Below are 19,846 nucleotides of genomic sequence, written 5' to 3' on the forward strand. Positions count from 1 at the left end.
TAAATGGACATCCTATATCATCAAGGGTTAAGATGGAAATGAAATATATGAAATGGCATATGTTTGGATTGTACAGGAAGAGTATCAATAAGTAAAATTCATCGCAATAAGCAGTTGTGGAAAGAAAGATAGTGACAAAAATCCTGGCTTGAACGAGATTCTCACACTTGAGGTCTGTGATGTCGTTGCAGTGCCTTTCTCAACTGAGCAAACTGGGAGTTGCATGGTCTTCTAGTGAGTTCGCGATATACTCGTTAAGGTGAAGCAATAGCAGCTATTAATAGGCCCTTTGCAGCTAATGGTATAGAATCCGCAGTGCTGGAGAGCAAGTTGCGCACTAGGACATCCAAAACAAAGCGAATTCATCCAGTCAAACTTGAATTTTCGTTGTTTTGCGTGTCCCAGTGCGCAACTTGCTCTCCAGCATGGTGGATTTTGTACCATGTGAGCGTTAGCTGCAAAGGGCCCGTTCCTCTCTCTAGAAACTATGGGGATACCGGAAACGATTAAGAGATTATGGGATCATTTGGGTAGACGGATGGAAATTGTGCCGATGAATAAGTGAATTTCTCTGCAGCCAGTTGTATAGGGTATACTCTCTTCGGTAAAAAAACTATTATTACAAGAGTGAAAACTACCCCGAGAAAATGCCAAAAAAAGCACTTGTCCGTTGGCCAAACGATCCTCAAACGATCCCACAATCCCTTACTCGTCCCAGTCTTCTCATAGCTTCTGGAGTGGGGAGTTGAATTGGTTTGCTAGCTAGTTTCGGAAAGCACTGCACAGGTATCGCAGAGGGAATTGGTTCGGATCCCTTCAAATCCTTAATGGTTTTTCCAGTTTTCTTTTTCACAACTGACTGCAATGTTTCCTCATTACATATTTATTAGGCGCTGAATAAGCTTGAGCTGTGACCAAGCAAAAAAGATATTAAGTATATGCAACACTTTAAAAAATAATTATTGTCAGTTAAACGTGAGAACCGATCGCGAAGTGCTGTGTTTAGCCTGTGCGCTGTACTCTGGCACAGCGCCCGCTCTCGCTTTGTGGAGTAACTAACAATTATCCAAGAGAAGCAGTAATATTGCAACTGTAAAACAATCATGTTTCCCTGTCATTCAATTGGATCTATACTGAATATATTTAAATTTAAATTGACGCAAGTCAGCTAGCAAGTGTCATCATTTCCTTCAGCAATGCGATCCAAGATAATTAAAAACTGACTATCTTTCTGCATACGGTGCTGGTGGTAAATGATAGAATGGGCTGACGGTTGGATATTAATTAAGCGCAACGGCTGGATATCTTTCGACTGTGACAGTAAGCTGTCAATTGAAAACCTTATGATAACAATATCTTCGTAAATTTGCATTTTTCAAAATGAAAAGGGCACCGTAAATAATCAGATGTACTTTAATACAGAAACGACTAAAACTGTTATGTTACAAAACATAAAAGGGAGCACAAATTTAACTTTCTTCTGAAAGAATCAGAAGTTTGGGCTGTCAAACCTGCGGATTTCAAAGGAACTACTTCAAGAAAGATTTAGGTAAGTTGATAAAATGGATATCAATGCATCTGGGAAGCCGAATAGATCGAATTTGATGAATATGAAATTTTAATATAATTTCGTCTTTGCAAGGCGATGCTACATTTACGCTTACGAGAAATGGTCATCCGACGGCGTATTAAAGTCGAATACAGGGCAAGCAGAGAGGATTTCTGAACATTATATATAAACCTTCTTTCACCACAAAATTTTAGCTGTAAATTTAAAAATTGAGTTCGCTTTACCCGTCGGATTTCAAGTTTTGATGACGTTCCAAGTTCCAGTTACTAATGAGCTATTTTGTATAATTTAGCCTTCGTCACTTGCTCAGGCTTATTATAGGAATTTCCCTCGAGCGTTTGATGGAGAGATTTGCCTTAAATTGCAAAAGCTAGTAATTTAAACAATCAACTTGTTTTTAACCTTGCACTTTTAAATAATTCATATCTGATTTGAAACGACTAAAAGCAGTTTCGTAACTGTAAACTAGTGTTACAGTTTAGCAGAATACTATCATGTTGAATTATTATTAGCCAGCGGAATCTGATGACACAATAATCGAGAAAAGGGTTAAAAAAAAGCAATTCCGATACGCCCAAGGTTTCCTTGTTACTTCCCTGCAATACTGGACTCAATGTTCCACCCAGTAGGGGTGGGGATGGGGGAAGTTAGGGGGGGGGGGGAGGTTAGCGGCTGCGTATCAACCGATTCATTTGTAGGAGGCGTCCTTTTTGGAAGAGAAGGAGGAAGGGCAACCGCGTCCTCTGGGATCTTGCGAAAAGCAAGCCGATGGGAGGAGAAGACCGTGATAAACTCTTCATGATATCGTGGAGTATTTTGTCATGTGACACTCTTGATTTTCGTGGGCGTTACACGTCTTCCGGGATTGAATATGGTAAACAGCCAAATGTGGTCCAAGGAATGGTTTAGCTTTAACGTAAATCAAGTTGTAGGCACGTTACAAAATACCCCACTATTCGTGGAATATTTTGCCACTCACTATTTCGAATTTTACGAGGCCTCTGTGGACGATAATTGTAACCGCAAGGAATATTCTTGCTTCCAGTATTGCATGAAAAGATAGCCTAGTGCTTGCCCGTCAAAACATCAATTATTGGCAAGAGAGGATTCTCTCTAGTCATTGGCTTGTCACGCCCCAGTTGCCGGCTCCTTCCCTACGTAAATTAATCGCCCTCAAATAAGAGAAATTTTAAGTTACTGGTTTATCTGATTTAACATTGCTTACTAACACACTTTTTCACACCGTTCCAGTGGAAGAAATGGTCAACTCCTGTGGGCATTTCACTTTATTAGGCACTATGATCTCCATTCTTGTATGGTAAGTACCTACTGAGACTTAAAACGTGTACATTTTTATATCAGCTAGGGTGTTAATTTTTCTAAGTCTTAAACACCAAATCATTTTTTCTTCGCACTTGTGAGGCGATGTGTCGTGTGATAATGGTCACCCCCGAAGCATAAGTGAGAAACAAGGCATTATAAACTTAAGCAAGCAGAAATACGATTCAACATTTTAAATAAGAGTAACAATTTACAGTTTTATATTTTATTGTCACACGGAAAGAAACCAAATAGGCCTGATCACGGTTTTCGACGCCATTTTGACGAGTAGGCAAACAGGCTTGAAATAACAGTGTTTGTATGGAAATCCGATGTCAAATAATTTTCATAAAACATTGCTTCTGAAAAATTCATGAATTGGAAACTTTTGGCACTTGGAAAAGGATTTTAAGAAAACAAATTGGAGGGATAAAGCTGTGCCAGAAAGCGTCCAGTCGTGATTTGAATTTTCCATACATTTGTCTGTATAGCGAACCAGCCGTGAACTGCTACTAAAAATAGTTAGCGGGAAAACAAATACAGGAAAATGCATGGAAAATTCAAAACACGACTGGACGCTTTCTGGCTTTCTGGCACAACTACATCCCTCCAATTTTTTTCTTAAAATCCTTTTCCTAGTGCCAAAAGTTTCTCATGAATTTTTCAGAAGCGATGTTTTATGAAAATTATTTGACATCGGATTTCCATATAAACACTGTTATTTCAAGCCGGTTAGCCTACTTGTCAAAATGGCGTCGAAAATCATGATAAGGAATTAGTGTTATTAAGGATGAAAAGCTTTATCAGCCTTCGATAGCCAAAAGGAAGTAACTGTTCCCACCAAAAACAAATCTTACACTCACTGTAGATTTCAAAGGCGCTGATCATGAGTTGTAATTTTATTGAACTTTGATCGGCGTTCATGCAAAAGTGCTGCTAGATCCTAAAGATTTAAAACTGCAAACCTAAAAATCAATGACTGAAATATCAGAGCACTCAGTTTGAGCCACTACTGGTCAGCTTTTTTTCCTCGCTGAGTTTGGATTATTTTAGACTTTTGCGTAATTGAGAAACGTGTGTCTACTTAATCCGAGCCCAGTTCGCTCACAAACTAGCAGAGATGAAAGTAATTGCTATGTTTTGACTGACGAAGAATCAATGTATTCAATTATACCTAGGAAAGATGAAGATACCTATCTTTCGAGTTAGGAGCCGAGTTAGGAACCGAGTTGGGAACCGAGTTAGGAAGCAATATATCGAATAGATGTATATGTACCGATTGGCTTTTTCTTTCATCTGGGGAGAGAAAAAATTTCTCGCGTACCTGTAACAGTTGCCAGGTCGAAATCCATCAGTAGAAAGTGTCCATAATCCCACTGTACGAATATTATGTCTACGCCAGAGCGAAACACCGTACATTTTTAGACTGTGATTTTAGCTCTCTTGTAGCTTACTAAACCTTCTGTTTTATGTGGTAAATTCCTTAAGTCGCCGTCTTTCACCTCAGCTGGCCGCACTTCCATGCGATTGTTTGATTTTGCCAGGTTCATTCCTGAAAGTCACTATCGTGGTTCAGAAACACAGCAATTTTCAGGTAAATCGAAACCGATTAACAGCGTACGCTTTGGAGATAAAAACGGATTCGAGTAACTCATCGCCGACAGGACAGCATATGGCCGAAGGCTGAAAACAGCATAACCACCTTTCAGGAACGCCTCGGGCTCGTATCTCGCCTTCATATTTGTTCACTGCGATTTTCAATCTATCAAAGTCAAGCTTTTAAAGGTGCACCACAGGATCTCTCTCAAGAGTTTGTAGCTGTTGCGTTTTCTTGGGGTCCAAGACACGATAAAATACAATAAATTATTCACGGCTAAAATCAAAGATCTTCGCTCTACAATATCTCGGCTAAAAATCATGCAAATCGCGTTCGAATTGCTCGTTATGGCAATACTTTTTTTGATCAAGCCTTATAATAGCCTTAAATCGCTTAATGACTTGCTTGTTTCCTTTGAATTCAGGAAACCTTTCTTTCCGCGACAACGTGGAGCGCGAAACCTAATGGGGTGCGAGAAGGATCAAATGAGAGGAGAGAGGAGCGAGAGTGGATGAAAACGCCAACAGAGGCTACACATAGGCTGCGTAGCGGTCCTTTTCTTTTCGAGGCTCGCAATATCTTTTCCGCTCTTTCTCGTGCCCCTCTCGTTCACATTTGAACTTTAGTCTTAGAAAAACATGGTTTAAGTTTCGTTGTAAACTGCTTCATTGATTCATTGTTAGATCGATTAAAACCAAGTTATTACAAGAAAGTTGTTGAGCAATGAGTGGTCATCCCGACTATAACCTGATTGACTTCAAAATTCTTGGTTCAACTTCAAATAGGGCATTCTATTTCTAACCAGACGAAACGCCTAGTTTAGAGGTAAAGTACTGATCGGAACTGATGCTAGGCTAATACAAAATCTATTTACTTTGAAAAACAACAACAACAACAACAACAACAACAACAACAACAAGAAAGCAGCCAAAAACTTGTCTGAAATCAATAACCAAATCGCCCAAAGTTTGTTTAACTCGCTTGCCAACTCCTTCTCGGTTCCCAACTCGGTTCCTAACTCGGTTGTTATCGCAGCTATGTAAACGTCTGTGTTGCGAGAAGCTGAAAAGTGTAAAATTTCGAGTTCTCACGAGGTGAAATCCGAGCTTCCCGTAGGGTGACCGTTTTTCGTGGTTTTCTGCCGTTATATGGAATATTTAAGAAAACTAACTGTATATCCTTCAGTTAGTTACCTGGGCCTCAAACTGACAAAGTATGAGCGAAATCGATTTTTTTTTACCGTGGCCAAGATTTCTTTGATTTTCCGTGGCCACGATTTCTTTGATTTTTACTGACAATCACTCTTAAAGGGGAAGTATCGCGAAAATTTGCTGTCATTTCAAAAGCCAAAAATGTTTGACTGTCAGTAGAAACAACGAAATAGGGATTACCGCGGTACGCTGGTTCCCAGACTCCCGTACCCCATACCCCGTTCCTGGTTTTAATAACATCCGTCTATGCTGCTACACTCTATTATAGCCAATTCACGTCACGCGTGACCATTACTTCCGAGAATGAAATGGAATTAGAATTTCTCTTTGTAATGTCCGACATGTGAATGCAATGTTGAACATCTCTCTGAAAATCTTTCCGAAAAAGACTCATTAAAAGAAAAAAAAAATAGAGAGATTCAAAATACTTGGGAAACAACCGTTTTTCTTGAATAAACTTAATACTGTAATGTAAAGAAAAAAATCAAAGCTTTGTACCGTCAATAAACTAGGGAAATTTCTACAGGAACTCTGAAATCTTGTTGGCGATGTTCAAAACTGACCAACATGTAAATTTCAAAACTGCATTCAAATTTCAAAAATACCGTTCACGTGTCACGTGGATTGACTGTAAGGCATTGCACTGTATAGAGTGTTTTCACATGACGTCACGGCGACCAAGTTGGTGTCCCAAAACAAAGAAATGGCGGCCATGTTGGTGTTCCAAACTAAACCTCTGGGAATTGAACTCTATTTTTATGTAAATACTTTCTTTTGTTTCAGTAAACCAATCTGGCCGGTAGTCACGTGAATGAAAACACTCTATAGGTTGATTGCACGTTACATCATGGTGGTTCCATTGTTATGCAAACTATATGAGCAAATTTTCTTTGGTTTTGGCACCAACATGGCGACAATGCAATCAACCTATTCTGCATTTATCTGCATTTATGTTTTCAGGTGGTGGGTACACCTCATAGACCTCATTCCCATTACAGATCATGTGACGGTACTCTAGGGAGTAGTCTATTTTAGAATTGACATTGACAGTTGACATTGACATTTATTTGCCTTTTTTCCCAATATATTGACAATTTATCCATAGTTTAATGTATGGCGAGGTGACCTCTAGAAACCACCAGGCTTACAGTTGAGGCCATCTCGTACGTAACAATATGCTTACATAGATAGTGCAACATGCAATTGTGCGGCTTTGCCAATTCAGTTATTATTTTACTAAAATTTCTTGCAGTTTTTATTTCTTAAATTGGTCATTTTCAGGCTGACATGCATTCTTTATTTCCATAAAGAAAAAAGATCAATTCCCCTGAGAATATCACGTGATTTGTAATGGGCAATTAGCTTATAGAGTGAATAAGGTCTATTACGGTGAGAATTTTGTCGGAATACACCTCCCTTTGTTATGTGTTCGTTTGTTTGTTTGTTTGTTTGTTTCATGCTATTGTGGTGATGTCAAAATGACCGAAAGATAGATAACGGTTCATGATGAACACACTGGTATTGGATTACTCAGTTCTAACGTTAGTGGTTAAATAAGTTAACAAATTACTGCGCATGCGCTGGATTGCAATCCACGATTTCATTGATGCAGTGCCACATTCACTCTATAAAGTAGTCATTGTAGTCACTTTCTCCTAGCCTAATAAACTGAAGTACCTTACAGAAGATTATCAAAATAATAGTTTATGATTTCTAATATTATCACATAGCCGTGGTGAAAAAATGGAACAAGCGTTTTAATCTTTTGCCTTTTTTTGTTTTTGTTTTTGTTCTTGTTTGTTTCAGTTTTACTACAGGAAGGACGAAGCTTGGCCCTGATTATGATGCAACATTGCGCCCTGGATTCTTTGAGGGTAGGATGAGGCTCAAACATTGAATTTTTTTTTTCCGAGCATGCCTATGTACTTTGAATAATACATCATTCTCATTCATTCACCCACTTCTGTGTGCTTTAATGAGAATTAAGGTTTGGGGACACCTTGTGATGTCTATCATACAGTTCATGAATCTCATTAGCGTGAATTTCTGGACATATGTCAGTATGCAGGGTCTCTGTCCCATGAATCTAGTTTAATGGCCTTAGTTCCTACGAGTCTTCTGTAGCTCAGTGGCAGAGCATCCGAACCAGTAATTGGAGAGCCTTAAGGTTCGGCTCCTGATAGGAGCACTCGTATTTGCCTTTTCCGAGTATGCCTGTGTCACGTTGAGTAATACATAATTCTCACTGACTTTTAAATATTTCGATACTTTAAATTGGAATATGTAAAATTCGAGATTCTTGGAGCTTTCGGTTTTGGCGTGGCCAAAAATGCACTGTACTTTATCAATAATGAAATAGTAGTCTGAAGTCGCGTAATTTTGCCTACGTACGTGTACAATGAGAACCGTCAAAGAAAATCTGTGTGTGCAGTCGGAACCCCTTCTCCGCAGAGGCTTCTGTGATGGTCGAGGAATCTAACAAAGCCAGGGAAGAGGGAAATTAAACGAGTGGAGCCTGGGGGAGAGAAATATTAAAGCACGCGGGGGACGCTGGGAAGGGAGAAGAAAAGAGAGGCATCTGCCAGATAACGTGTATATAAATAGTATGACTTTATGGCGTTATTTATTGTATGAATAGCACGTGCACCGATGAAAATGTTTTAAATGACAATATGATGCAAAGGCATTGAGTGAACATTCTACCATCTGGGAAGAGACATTGACGTTTACTGCTTCAGTATTAACTTAATATATTTATAAGATGACAGGCACCCGCCTATAACGGACAGTAGTGATTACCCCGGCGCCAAGCTCATGAATTTTCTCTTACATTAGCTCTTTTAATACGAACACCAGCTAATACAGCCACCGGTTAATATGGACACCCTTTTTTGACACGTGACACTTGCACGCTCTCATACAAAGTTACAGCGGGCTGGTCACCTACTCGCTGTGTAAATCAACTGCCTAACATTCAGTCCAATACAGTAATGTAGTCTTGAATTTGAAACACTGAGAGAACATTAATTTTAGCATGAAACATTTTGAATGAGCTTAAGGTTGCCTCAGTTTGAATAAGTTAAAGTGAAGGCATCAAACATCGTCCTGTTGTTTTTAAATTGCACGCTTTAGCCTTTGTAATTACAAAACATGTGTACACATGTGTCCGTGACGTTTGCTCCGATAATACGGACACCACGGCATGTCCGTTTGGCGCCCGTATTAACCGGGGGAAGGGGGGGGGGGGTTTCTAAAGTTGTTTAGGGAGGGGTGTGCCGCTGGGACTTTGAAACCTTTGCCCTAAACCAGGCCAAGTTCAGCTGCATTTTACAACCCTATACTCGAATTTCGTCTAGACTAAATTCTTGAAGCAATTAATCAGTTCCCTGCAAAATGACCCTATTCTAGACCAAACCTCTCTGACTTCTATATGCTATCCCAGACTAAGCAAATATACATATAGCCTATAAATGAGAATGGAAGGGGGGGGGGGGAGGGTCTAAAACCCCTTGTGCTTCGCGTTGTGGTTGCATATCCTTGCTGTTGCTGCTGTCTTTGTAGTTGTTGTTGTTTTTTTTTTTTAGGTTAATGCTAATAGAGCTCTAGGTAAGTCAAATTCGACTGGGGATCGAGAAGATCGATGAATGAATGAATGAAATTAAATCTCAGAATCTGACCTTCCTATTTCCAGTATGCGTGAGGGATAGATATAGTCCATTTAAGAGATTACAAGCTCTAATAAAAGTGGAATTTCACTTGTTAGAAAACCCTATGTTTCACGTTGGGGTTCTATGTCCTTCTTGCTGTTGTTTTTGAAGCTAATGGATAAGTCGGTCCTTGGTGTTGTGCTCAATAGTAGTAGACGGCGTTTCAAAAATGAAAAGAAAAGAAAAATCAACAAATCAAATTCGACTGAGGATTGAGACGATCAATGAAAGATGAAATAAAATCAGAATCTGACTTGCTTTGTTGTACGTTATTTTCAAGGATTCCCGGTAGAAGTTTTTGTGCAACTACATGTGGAATCATTTGGTAATATTCAAGAAGCCAACATGGTTAGTAAAACGCTTATGTTATTTGAATGTAATGAAAAATAAATTGTAACAAGCTTAAATCTGTACGTGGTCTTGGATAAGACACCATTGAATATATTAAAGTTATAAGGGGGAGAGGTCAAACTTACGTTTGGATGATAAAATTGTGCCAACGAAAACGTTTGTTTCTTTACTAAAACTACCACGGTGGAGCTGTTTGGAGGTCAGGAAACAGCTTTTACAAGCCGTAACCACTTTTAAAGTATTGGTGCGAAAGTATGGACTAAACATTTTCACACAAGTTATTTATTTTAAAAAGCAATAACGTGTTTCTTGTTATGAATACCAACGCGTTTATTCCTGCTGCACAACTTGCATAATGGTTTTTAAATCATAAACGTTTTTAAAAAAACGTCCACGCAAATGCTCTCTTTTGCGGCCTATATACAACTGTTTCGACAAAGGTTGTTCAAAAAAGCGTAAAAGCGTAGTCGTCAATGCCGAAAGGTAGTCTGTGACTGATACCCGATAAATTTCAATAAAAGCTCAGAATCCATGTGGCCCGCCATCTCAATTCTTCGCTGTACTGTCGATGCATTATGGACTCTAACCTTTGTCGAAACAGCTGTAAAATCATTGTAAGCCAGGGTAGCAATGACGATGACGACAACGGCGGCGATGATGATGATGATGATGATGATGATGATGATAGCGCTAATGATGATGGCGACCGCTTGGCGAAGATAATAGACGGAATTTAAACGACATTTGTTAATGCCTTATTGCTTAACTCAATGCTTTAATCACACGAATGCGTATGCTATCGACGACAGTAAACTCTTTACGAAGTATGTTCCATTTCATTTTAGTTGTCTCTCGATAATCTAGAACTTTAAAATCAGGATTAACGGGAGTGTCAACAATTGTATTTTTCAGGAATTCCAGGTTTACTCTTACTTTATGCAGACATGGTCTGATAAAAGACTGTCAGGAAAAATAAATCGAAGTGTCACTTTCACGGGGGCTGACATCGAAAACCTGTGGACTCCTGATGCATACTGTTACAATGCTCGTGTGACAAATATAATGTTACCAGACTCGGAAACGCACAGCAAAGTGTCAATTAGCCCGGAAGGGGTGCTTGTCTACAGCAAAGGGTAGCTATAAAAGTGTTAGATTGTTACTTGCTTGGATTTCCATGACTTCTTATACTTTTGAAAAGCCGAGACTTCCACGTTAGGCGAGGGCTTTCAGTTCATATGCAAATGAAGGGATGCAACTTAGGAAACCATTTTTTCTAAAATGTTCTTACTTGTTAAGAAAACGTAAAACTTCAAGTTTTACCTGTTCGTGGCTAGTAAGAGTATTTCTAAGCTCTTTCTGGCTACTTTGCTATTTTGTTACGTCGCTCTTACTGTTGTCTTGAAATCTTGTCAGAGTTCAAAACAATTGCAACGACTTTTCTTTGATTGATGTCCACCAAAACACAACTTTATCCGACTCTTTTGAAGGCCGTAGGTCACGTCTTAATGTTAACCATTGTAATATACAATCTCTCAACCGTTTAATTTTGTTTTGTAGGGTTTCGTTTACCGCATCCTGCGTGATGGATTTGCGCAGCTTTCCTCATGACAGTCAAACATGTTTCCTTAAGTTTGGAAGTTGTGAGTATTGGTTCGTGCAGGATCAGTAACTAACTAATTCAGCAACTAATTCTGTTGCAATGAAATACTGGAAAGGGAAATACTAATTATATATTTATTTTGTATTAATCGTTGAAACTGGTTATCAAAAAAGTGTATGCCCGAAGGAAATTATCCCATTCAAAAATTATTTTACATTTTGATCCCAAACAGCCGTTGAACCTGTCATTTTTTTTTTAACATATCATTTGCATGGAGGATATTTAAGAAAGCGTAACACATTTTCTTGATTAAATGTCCTGCCTCGCTTTAGCTTATTCGATCCCTGAAGCCATGAGAATCACGGATATGATCACTTAAGGTGAATTTTCTTGATATTTTAATTACTTCTCCTTAGTGCTTTTGCAAGAAAAGTATGGGGACAAGGTATGGGAATTTGTCCTTTTATATTAGAGGTTAATTAACGGGTTAAAAGAAAGTTTGTTTTTTTTGCGCGATGATGTTGAAGGGGAAAATCATGGCCTCCAACATGGCGACAACAAAATTATTAGCCCTCCAACAGCTAATAATCGTGATAACGTGATTATTTAGTTTAAAGGAAATATATGTTTCTTGACCTCTTGATACAACTCGCTAAAGACCGTTAACCATGTCGCCATATGTATATCCTTAACAGTAAGTATTGTCCTGACATGGTGCCCGTTCATACAAGCTCCCAAGAGTCGACTCACGGACTTGCTGTAGCCCAGTGGTAGAGCACCCAAATTAGTAATCGGAAGGTCATAGGTTTGACATACTGTTTGGAGAACTCGGATTCTTCTTTTTCCGAGTATGCCTGTGTCATAGACATATACATCCTTCTCATTAATGAAAATCTTTTTATATTGTCATGTTAATTTTTAGATGCTTATGACGACAGTGACGTCATCTTTAAATGGTTAAATCACATAGTTGAAGTGAGTCACGACAATATGGCTCAGTTCGCATACCTGGGAGGAACATTTTCGACTGAGGTGGAAAGCTTCTCTGGTGGTATGTCACTAAAGTGATATCTGAACGTAGTTACCGCGTCTGCATTTCCATATATTTAACCCACCCCAAACCACCCTCCCCACCCACCCACCTCCACCCGTATCTCGAGTATGGATTAAACCCATGTCTTCTAAATTTAGAAGCGCGGGTATCTCCACGATAAGGTGATCTTCTGTGACAGCTTAGATGACAATTATTCTTATTATTCTCATTCTGACCAATCAACATTCACACGATAACTTTGATAAATCAAAAGATGATGTCGGACTAAAGCTTACCGCACGGTCAAGTTCGTTGATAACATTCAGTATACTTAGCCGAATGTATTTCAGTGCTGAAGGTCTATTCTTTCTCAAGTGATCTTTGTGGGTAGGAGAATTCAAGGAGAGAGGTTAAGGTCGTCATCTAAGAGCCCAGATTCTGATTATTCGGCACTGCCTTGGGATGCAGTATTGTTTGTCAATATGGCTGCGTTTCGACAGCCACTTCGTTACATTATTCTCATATGTTGGCTTTGATTAATCAAAGAAGCTTAAGACCTCTGACTCCGTACCTCGGGATTTCTGGCTCTTATTTTACTTTTAATTTCACTTCTGTTTTCGAAGTGAAATTGATTTTCAAACCAAAAATCAATCAAAACGTGCAAAGCTTTTTAAAAGTCAATTTAGAATGCTAACATATTCGAGAAAAGAAAAAATATTCCTAACAACTACTGAAGTAACGAAACAGAAAAAAAAATTGATCGGCCGAACGGACCAGCGTTATCATCTCACGCGGAAACGACTGGGACCTAGCCTCGTTTTCCAAGATGGCGGCAATGCATAAATGTCGAACTCTGTGGATTGCGATACTTCAACATGGCCTCTAAGAGTGAATGGAAAGAGGATAATCAGATGGAAAATGACTTAAAGACGTACGTTAGCCAAAATCTAAAGAGATCAGAAGTTCTTGATTTTATGCAGCGAGATTTTCCCCAATATAAGTGGAGTCTTGCAACCCTCGACCGACGTCTTCGTCACTTTGGTATTCATTACATAGATTACGACACTCCACTTACAGTAGTGGCGGATGCGGTGCAAAAAGAATTGGAGGGACCGGGGCGACTACTAGGGTACAGAGCAATGAATCAGAAGCTTAGAACAGAGCACAATGTTCAGGTACCACGTCATCTTGTTTACAACATGATTGCAGAATTAGACCCGGAAGGACTCGAGGCAAGAAACCTTCAAAGAAAAAAGAAAAAGCCCAAGGGTCAGTTTACATCCGAAGGGCCTTTATGGGTAGCTTCCTTAGATGGGCATGATAAACTATGCGGTTATCAAAATTCGACCTTTCCTCTTGGTGTATATGGCTGTATTGACACGTTTTCTCGCAAAATCCTCTTCTTGTTTGTGTGCCACTCGAACTCAAATCCTTTAGTTGTAGGCAAGATGTACCTTCAGTACCTATTCGAAGCAGAGATGCTTCCGAGAAACCTCAGAGTTGACAGAGGAACGGAAACTGGTAAAATGGCCACAATTCACGTCTATCTACTAAACAAGCACGAAGACATGAATGATCCCACTGATGCAATAATTTATGGTCCCTCAACAAGCAACAAGATCGAGAGATGGTGGCGTGAACTTCATGAACGACTAGAAAAGTTCTTTAAAGAACAATTGACAATACTTTTAAGAGGAAGAGAATATGAACCACACAGTGCACTCGATAGACAACTGCTTGCTTATGTGTTTATACCAGTTGTCCAACGAGAGTGTGACATATTTGTTAGGTACTGGAATTCTCACAGAATTCGAGGACAGGATCAGTTGGAAATTCCAGCTGGGGTACCAGACCATATATTCTCTTTCCCTGAACAGTATGGAGGCACCAACATGGGAATCCCATTGCACAAGGATGAGTTGAAGGAGGTGGCCGAGTTGTCAGGGGTAATGGATGGAGATGTGTTTGACTTTATTGACCCAAGAGTGAGGAGGGAATGTCTGCAACTACTTTCCAATCCAGAAAGAGTTGAATCAAAAAATGCAATTGAAGCCTTTAGGTTTCTCAGGAGAAACATCAAGTTCCTTTAAGATGTGAAATAAATCCCATATAATGTATATTTTACTATTTCTGGATTTGAAAGTGAACCTGGTGGACTGCCATACAAGAAAATCACTACAACCAGAAGCATTCACAAGAACGGCTTTTCGTATCTCAAAATATCCAGAACATGATTATTGCCTTTTAGTTTTGAAACCCAATAGTTGCTTGCTATGATCAAACACAGATAATTAAGTTATTGGTATAGAATGTTCATTTTTAGTGTTCCTGTTGAAAATGAAGTGTGAAACTCACCTAAACTGATGTTGAATTGACTCATACAGGAAGTACTGGACTACCAACAGCATAGCCATTGAAAGCTGGAAAAAGTAGCAAGTAGATTGGTTGTATTCTTTGTAATAAGTGGTGTCTGAAAACAGACAACATTATGTGGCTCCAGGACAAGTATTTTTTTTTCCAGTTTTATTTCAAATGTTATAAATTAAATAGCAGGGTGAAAACAGGACACAACATGAAAAACAACCATGAGTTTAATTCGTTCAAGGTAAGTGTAATCAATACTACAAGCAACAACTGAAACTGTCAACTGACCATTTGATTATGTTAAAAAAATGCGTTTTCACTGCATGTAACCTGAAAAGACATCTTTCTGAAAACAGTGACAAAATGTGACTACATAGTTCTAACCTTCCAAACTGGGAAGGTGGAACACTAGTTAAAATTATGGAAATTCATAAATAAAAACTAAATACAGTCGGAAAATGCTAGTGAAACAGCAACGACTGTCAAAAACGATGCTCACAAGCGATAAAAACAATGTAAGCCATAAATGAAGCTTAACTATTTTCATGACCCTCACTCTGTAACCTATAAGAAGAAGAGCCACAACTTACAGCTCTTGTGCCAATATATAATATTCTTGGCGTAGCAGCATTCATTTGTACTTGCTTTCTTGTATGATCTTCTAATGACATACCCAGATCATCGTTAATGGCCTTTGCTGCTTTCTCTTGGTACTGTTTTACCACCCATGCGGTGTTTGGAACATCTTTGCCGGTGGTAGTAGCACGAAATGCATCTCTAAATGCTCCATGCGCAAATCTTGTTTCTTCAATTTCGAGTGTAAGTGAACCACATTTAACCCAGTTCATTTCTGCGACATCAAAACTCTCCAGATCTAACGCCGTGACATTTGTTGCTGGTGGCTTGACGAGTTTTCCAGCTTTCAGAAGGTCAGTCACTGACACTGACTTGGGAAAAACCACGGAATGCAAGGCAGGCAGATTTCCAGACGTTTTCACTGGACTTGGTACGGACCTAGTCACCTTAGCTGGTTCAAAACAGTCCTCAAACGATGGCTGTCCCAATTTTGGGGCAACGTCAGTGGACGTTGGTGGAAGAAAACGAATAAAATAGACTTTTTTACCTTTGATCTGCTCGAGCTTGGTGCAGGAAGATGCCAGAATATCGCAAGATCCCTCCGGGGCCTGATAATACTTCTCGCAAGCTTCTTTAATATTTTCAATTGTTAGCTCATCATAGTCACCAAAGGGAACGAAATCCCGAGTATCTAAGGGTTCAAACTTTTTAAGTCTGCCTGAAGCGGTGCTGGACATACGCTGCACTAAAATGTCGTTCGGTACTGTCTTAGCATTCGCTCCCTTCTTCCGCTCACCTCCACCCGATCGCTTCATGCCCACTCGTGCCTCGAAATCTTCCCACTTTTCCTTTTCGTCTTTTCTCCGTTTCATTTCCAGTTGAAATCAAATTACACAAGGTTATTATTGTCACGAAGAGCCGATACCAATATGCAAACAGAGGAAACGAACGCCGGATCCCTACTGACTGTAAAGTCTCGTGAGAAAATCTAGCATTGCCGCCATCTTGGAAAACGAGGCTAGGTCCCAGCCGTTTCCGCGTGAGATGATAACGCTGGTCCGTTCGGCCGATCAATTTTTTTTTTCTGTTTCGTTACTTCAGTAGTTGTTAGGAATATTTTTTCTTTTCTCGAATATGTTAGCATTCTAAATTGACTTTTAAAAAGCTTTGCACGTTTTGATTGATTTTTGGTTTGAAAATCAATTTCACTTCGAAAACAGAAGTGAAATTAAAAGTAAAATAAAGATTCAGTAAACATTTTAAATTAAATTTGAAATGAAATCGATTATGATAATCAAATTCAACATAGGTGTTCAGCTTTCGTTGCAAAAAAATCAACTGATAATGCTGGGCCACCATATACCTGCCTGTCTGCCTGCCTTTCTGACTGACTGACTGACTGACTGACTGACTGACTGACTAACTAACTAACTAACCAACTAACTAACTAACCAACTAATTAACTAACTAACTAACTAACTAACTAACTAACTAACTAACTAACTAACTAATAACTGCTTCTGTACAGTTTTTAAAGTTCACGCTCAGTCTATTAAAAATTTTGGTTTTAATATTTGCATTTCTTTTTATTTTTTAAGTGAACTACACCACGATAACAGTGAGCTTCTTGTTCAAGCGTCGCCTTGGTTACTACCTGCTGCAAGTTTACATTCCCGATGTCTTGATCGTCCTGTTGAGCTGGATTGTGTTCTGGCTAAACCCGGATGATGCTGGTGGCCGTTTAACCATAGGAGTCACTACAATTCTCACAGTTATGTTCCTGTCGGGTGGAATAAACGCCACTATGCCTCCAGTCAGTTATGCCAAGGCCATGGACTGGTACCTAATGGTGTCATTTGCGTTCGTGTTTTTGTCTGTTATTGAGAGCCTAGTCGTGTTTGTGCTGTCTTCGAAGCCACTTGGGAAAAAAATAAAGGCAGATGGGATGGTAGGAGTTACTTTTCTTAAATTTTATAAAACAAGTTCTTGTAAATGCTGCTGTTATATAATGATATTTGAACTGAGTGGAGTGCAATTTGGCATGAAATCATACGCGTGATTTCAAAATCGAACGAGCGCGCAGCGCGAGTTTGATTTGAAATCACAAGTATGATTTCAGACCAAAATTGCACGACACAAAGTTCAATTACCACTTTATTACACCTATTTTGAAATCACGGAGTATCATTTTCAATATTAATATTCTATTTTTGTTACTTCATTTCCATTTTGATGGGCTAAAGAAAGGATGCGATTTAGAGCAAAAAATGGTGCAATTTGGGAATAAATCGCACTGTTGAGAGCCAATCAGATTGCAAGGATCACCAGTGATTTCAAAATGGGTGTAATAAAGACGTAAACATATGCGTGAACAATTTTGAAAGCAATGAGGCTAAGTGCGCAGTCTCCACTGAGACAGCAACTCAGTGGTCAAACCACCGCATGTCGTTGATCTCAAGTTCATATGCTTAAACCAAATTGAATACACTGTACTTAATTCATCAAGAGAAGAAGGAATTCATAAATGAAGCGCTGGACCGTGAAGAAGAAGAAGAAGAAGAAGAAGAAGAAGAAGAAGAAGAAGAAGAAGAAGAAGAAGAAGAAGAAGAGGAAGAAGAAGAAGAAGAAGAAGAAGAAGAAGAAGAAGAAGAAGAAGAAGAAGAAGAAGAAGAAGAAGAAGAAGAAGAAGAAGAAGAAGAAGAAGAAGAAGAAGAAGAGGAAGAAAAAGAAAAAAAAGTAATGTCGAAACGTCGGTTTTTTCCCCTACGCTCCAGCGCTTATTTATCAACTCCTACTTATCTAGTTGAAGGTGATGCGCAGTTTATACATTTCTTTCTTCCTTAACTTATCACCCTATTAAATTAAAGCTCGGATGACATCATAGCAAAGAAACTGTTTTCAGTGAACACTTATTTTGCCGGGATATTTGTGGCCGCCTTAGCAAGGGAGTGGAATAACTCCCAGGCAGACCACTAAGGTTATCAGAATGAAACCAAGAGAGGATCATCCTCTCTTGATGAAACTGTTTCCTTCGATGTCAGAAAAATGAAAGAAAAAAAACTGCTCTGTGATATCTTATGATATGAGAATTCCGTTACCTTTCTTAACCACAAAAAAGTAGTTACGAATAAAGAAGGTTACGAACATAAACTTAATTTCGACAAATATGCCTAACAAAATGTTGTCGCCATGGAAATATCAAGTCACACGAGCAATAACATGCCATCACAGGTTATCTTAGATACATTTTAGGAAAAGATCCTAAGTTTAATGGTTTTTCTTTTTTATTAAGTGAAACAGTTAAAAAATATTTAAAATCAGCGATGACACTACCCCACCCCCCACCCCCCACCCCCCGAACCAACAGGCTGTATAGCATTTGCTCCGGCCGAGAACCATAAAATGGTCAAACCGTCATTTAGCATAGTCGCGAGTTAATTGCGAGATTTGGGAGCTTAAAGGATTTAATTTTAACTCAATGTTTGTTTCGGGTCAGCGAAAAATTAAGGGTTGTTAAAATCACCCGCCTGTGATTTCGCTCAGCAAATAACCCTCCTCTATTTATAATTTTATATTTTTGCAGATTTGCCACCCTTTCAAATCTAAGAAACTGCCATGTATTCAAGCTTGCAAAAGGACTACATGGAGAGGACAAAGATATAAAACCCCGGATGAAGGCGTGGTCACTGAGCTCAACATGAACATCACATTGACGGAGCAGTCTCTGCCGATGTCGTTAGAAGACATGAGGAAAAAAGAAGAGAGGGAATGGCACGAGGCCGTCATGAACAGAAACAAAAAGATAGCTATTCGGATTGACAAAATGTCCAGAATTCTGTTCCCAATCGCTTTTGCGAGCTACACCGTTGTCTACTGGATCAGCTACTCGTGATTCATCACATTAACAGAGCAGACATTCTCTACAATGTGTAGAAATTTAGGGAGTTTTATCGAATGCACACTTGCGGCTAAAATATTGTGACGTTTTATCACACTAGTTATGCAATGTTGCTAAGACTCTTTCGATGATTTCAAGCCGAAACCATTCAAATGACGGCAAAAAGTTATTTTGAACATTTATTTGCTTCCTGTGCTCAACAGAAGTTTTAATTGTCTAGCTGGCTGTCAGCTTTTTGTTTTCCTTCTCCATTTTTTTGAACATTTTCCCTTTGATTACTAAAAGAAACATTGTCAAATAATGAAGTGGCGTTATTCGTTAAAATTAAGCCAAACCTTTTTTTTTTCGACTTTTCCCCCATTTGTCCAAGCAGATATGATGCTGATATCAAAATTACGGGTTATTCTAGAAATCTGTCAAGAAAATTCATTAAAATTTTAATTAAAGAGTTTTACTTTCGTGAAGCTACCCCATGCATTTTCAAATCGAAACACTGTTAACCTGCTTATCAAAATTGTAGCTTAACAGGCCAAGCATGTCAGTATTTTTTCAGGTGTGGACTGTTTACTTTAAAACCATGAAACACTTCAATTCCATTGTTTAGCCTCCTTATCACGCC

The 19,846-nt window shown here is 39.0% G+C and overlaps 2 protein-coding genes across 3 annotated transcripts; both read left to right on the forward strand.

Moving 5' to 3' along the window:
* Window positions 1-1,235: 1,235 nt before the first annotated feature.
* LOC146478206 (gamma-aminobutyric acid receptor subunit alpha-5-like) lies at window positions 1,236-19,232 on the forward strand. Of its 2 annotated transcripts, XM_085112455.1 has the most exons (9): window positions 1,236-1,549; window positions 2,822-2,888; window positions 7,505-7,572; window positions 9,686-9,753; window positions 10,669-10,889; window positions 11,314-11,396; window positions 12,279-12,407; window positions 16,928-17,277; window positions 18,913-19,232. In XM_085112455.1, the coding sequence occupies exons 2-9, from the start codon at window positions 2,830-2,832 to the stop codon at window positions 19,219-19,221; spliced, it is 1,287 nt and encodes a 428-aa protein (XP_084968581.1). In that variant the 5' UTR covers window positions 1,236-1,549; window positions 2,822-2,829; the 3' UTR covers window positions 19,222-19,232. The 2 variants fall into 2 exon arrangements, with proteins under 2 accessions (XP_084968581.1, XP_084968582.1); XM_085112456.1 differs by lacking the exon at window positions 2,822-2,888 and having other exon boundaries at window positions 1,237-1,549.
* LOC146478207 (uncharacterized) lies at window positions 13,024-14,998 on the forward strand. The gene has a single exon (XM_085112457.1). It carries the CDS (start codon window positions 13,265-13,267, stop codon window positions 14,477-14,479), a length of 1,215 nt encoding a protein of 404 aa, XP_084968583.1. The 5' UTR covers window positions 13,024-13,264; the 3' UTR covers window positions 14,480-14,998.
* Window positions 19,233-19,846: the final 614 nt, after the last annotated feature.

The sequence above is a fragment of the Pavona decussata genome, unplaced genomic scaffold (assembly GCF_977016875.1).
Source record: "Pavona decussata unplaced genomic scaffold, jaPavDecu1.1 SCAFFOLD_65, whole genome shotgun sequence".
Classification (NCBI taxonomy): domain Eukaryota; kingdom Metazoa; phylum Cnidaria; class Anthozoa; order Scleractinia; family Agariciidae; genus Pavona; species Pavona decussata.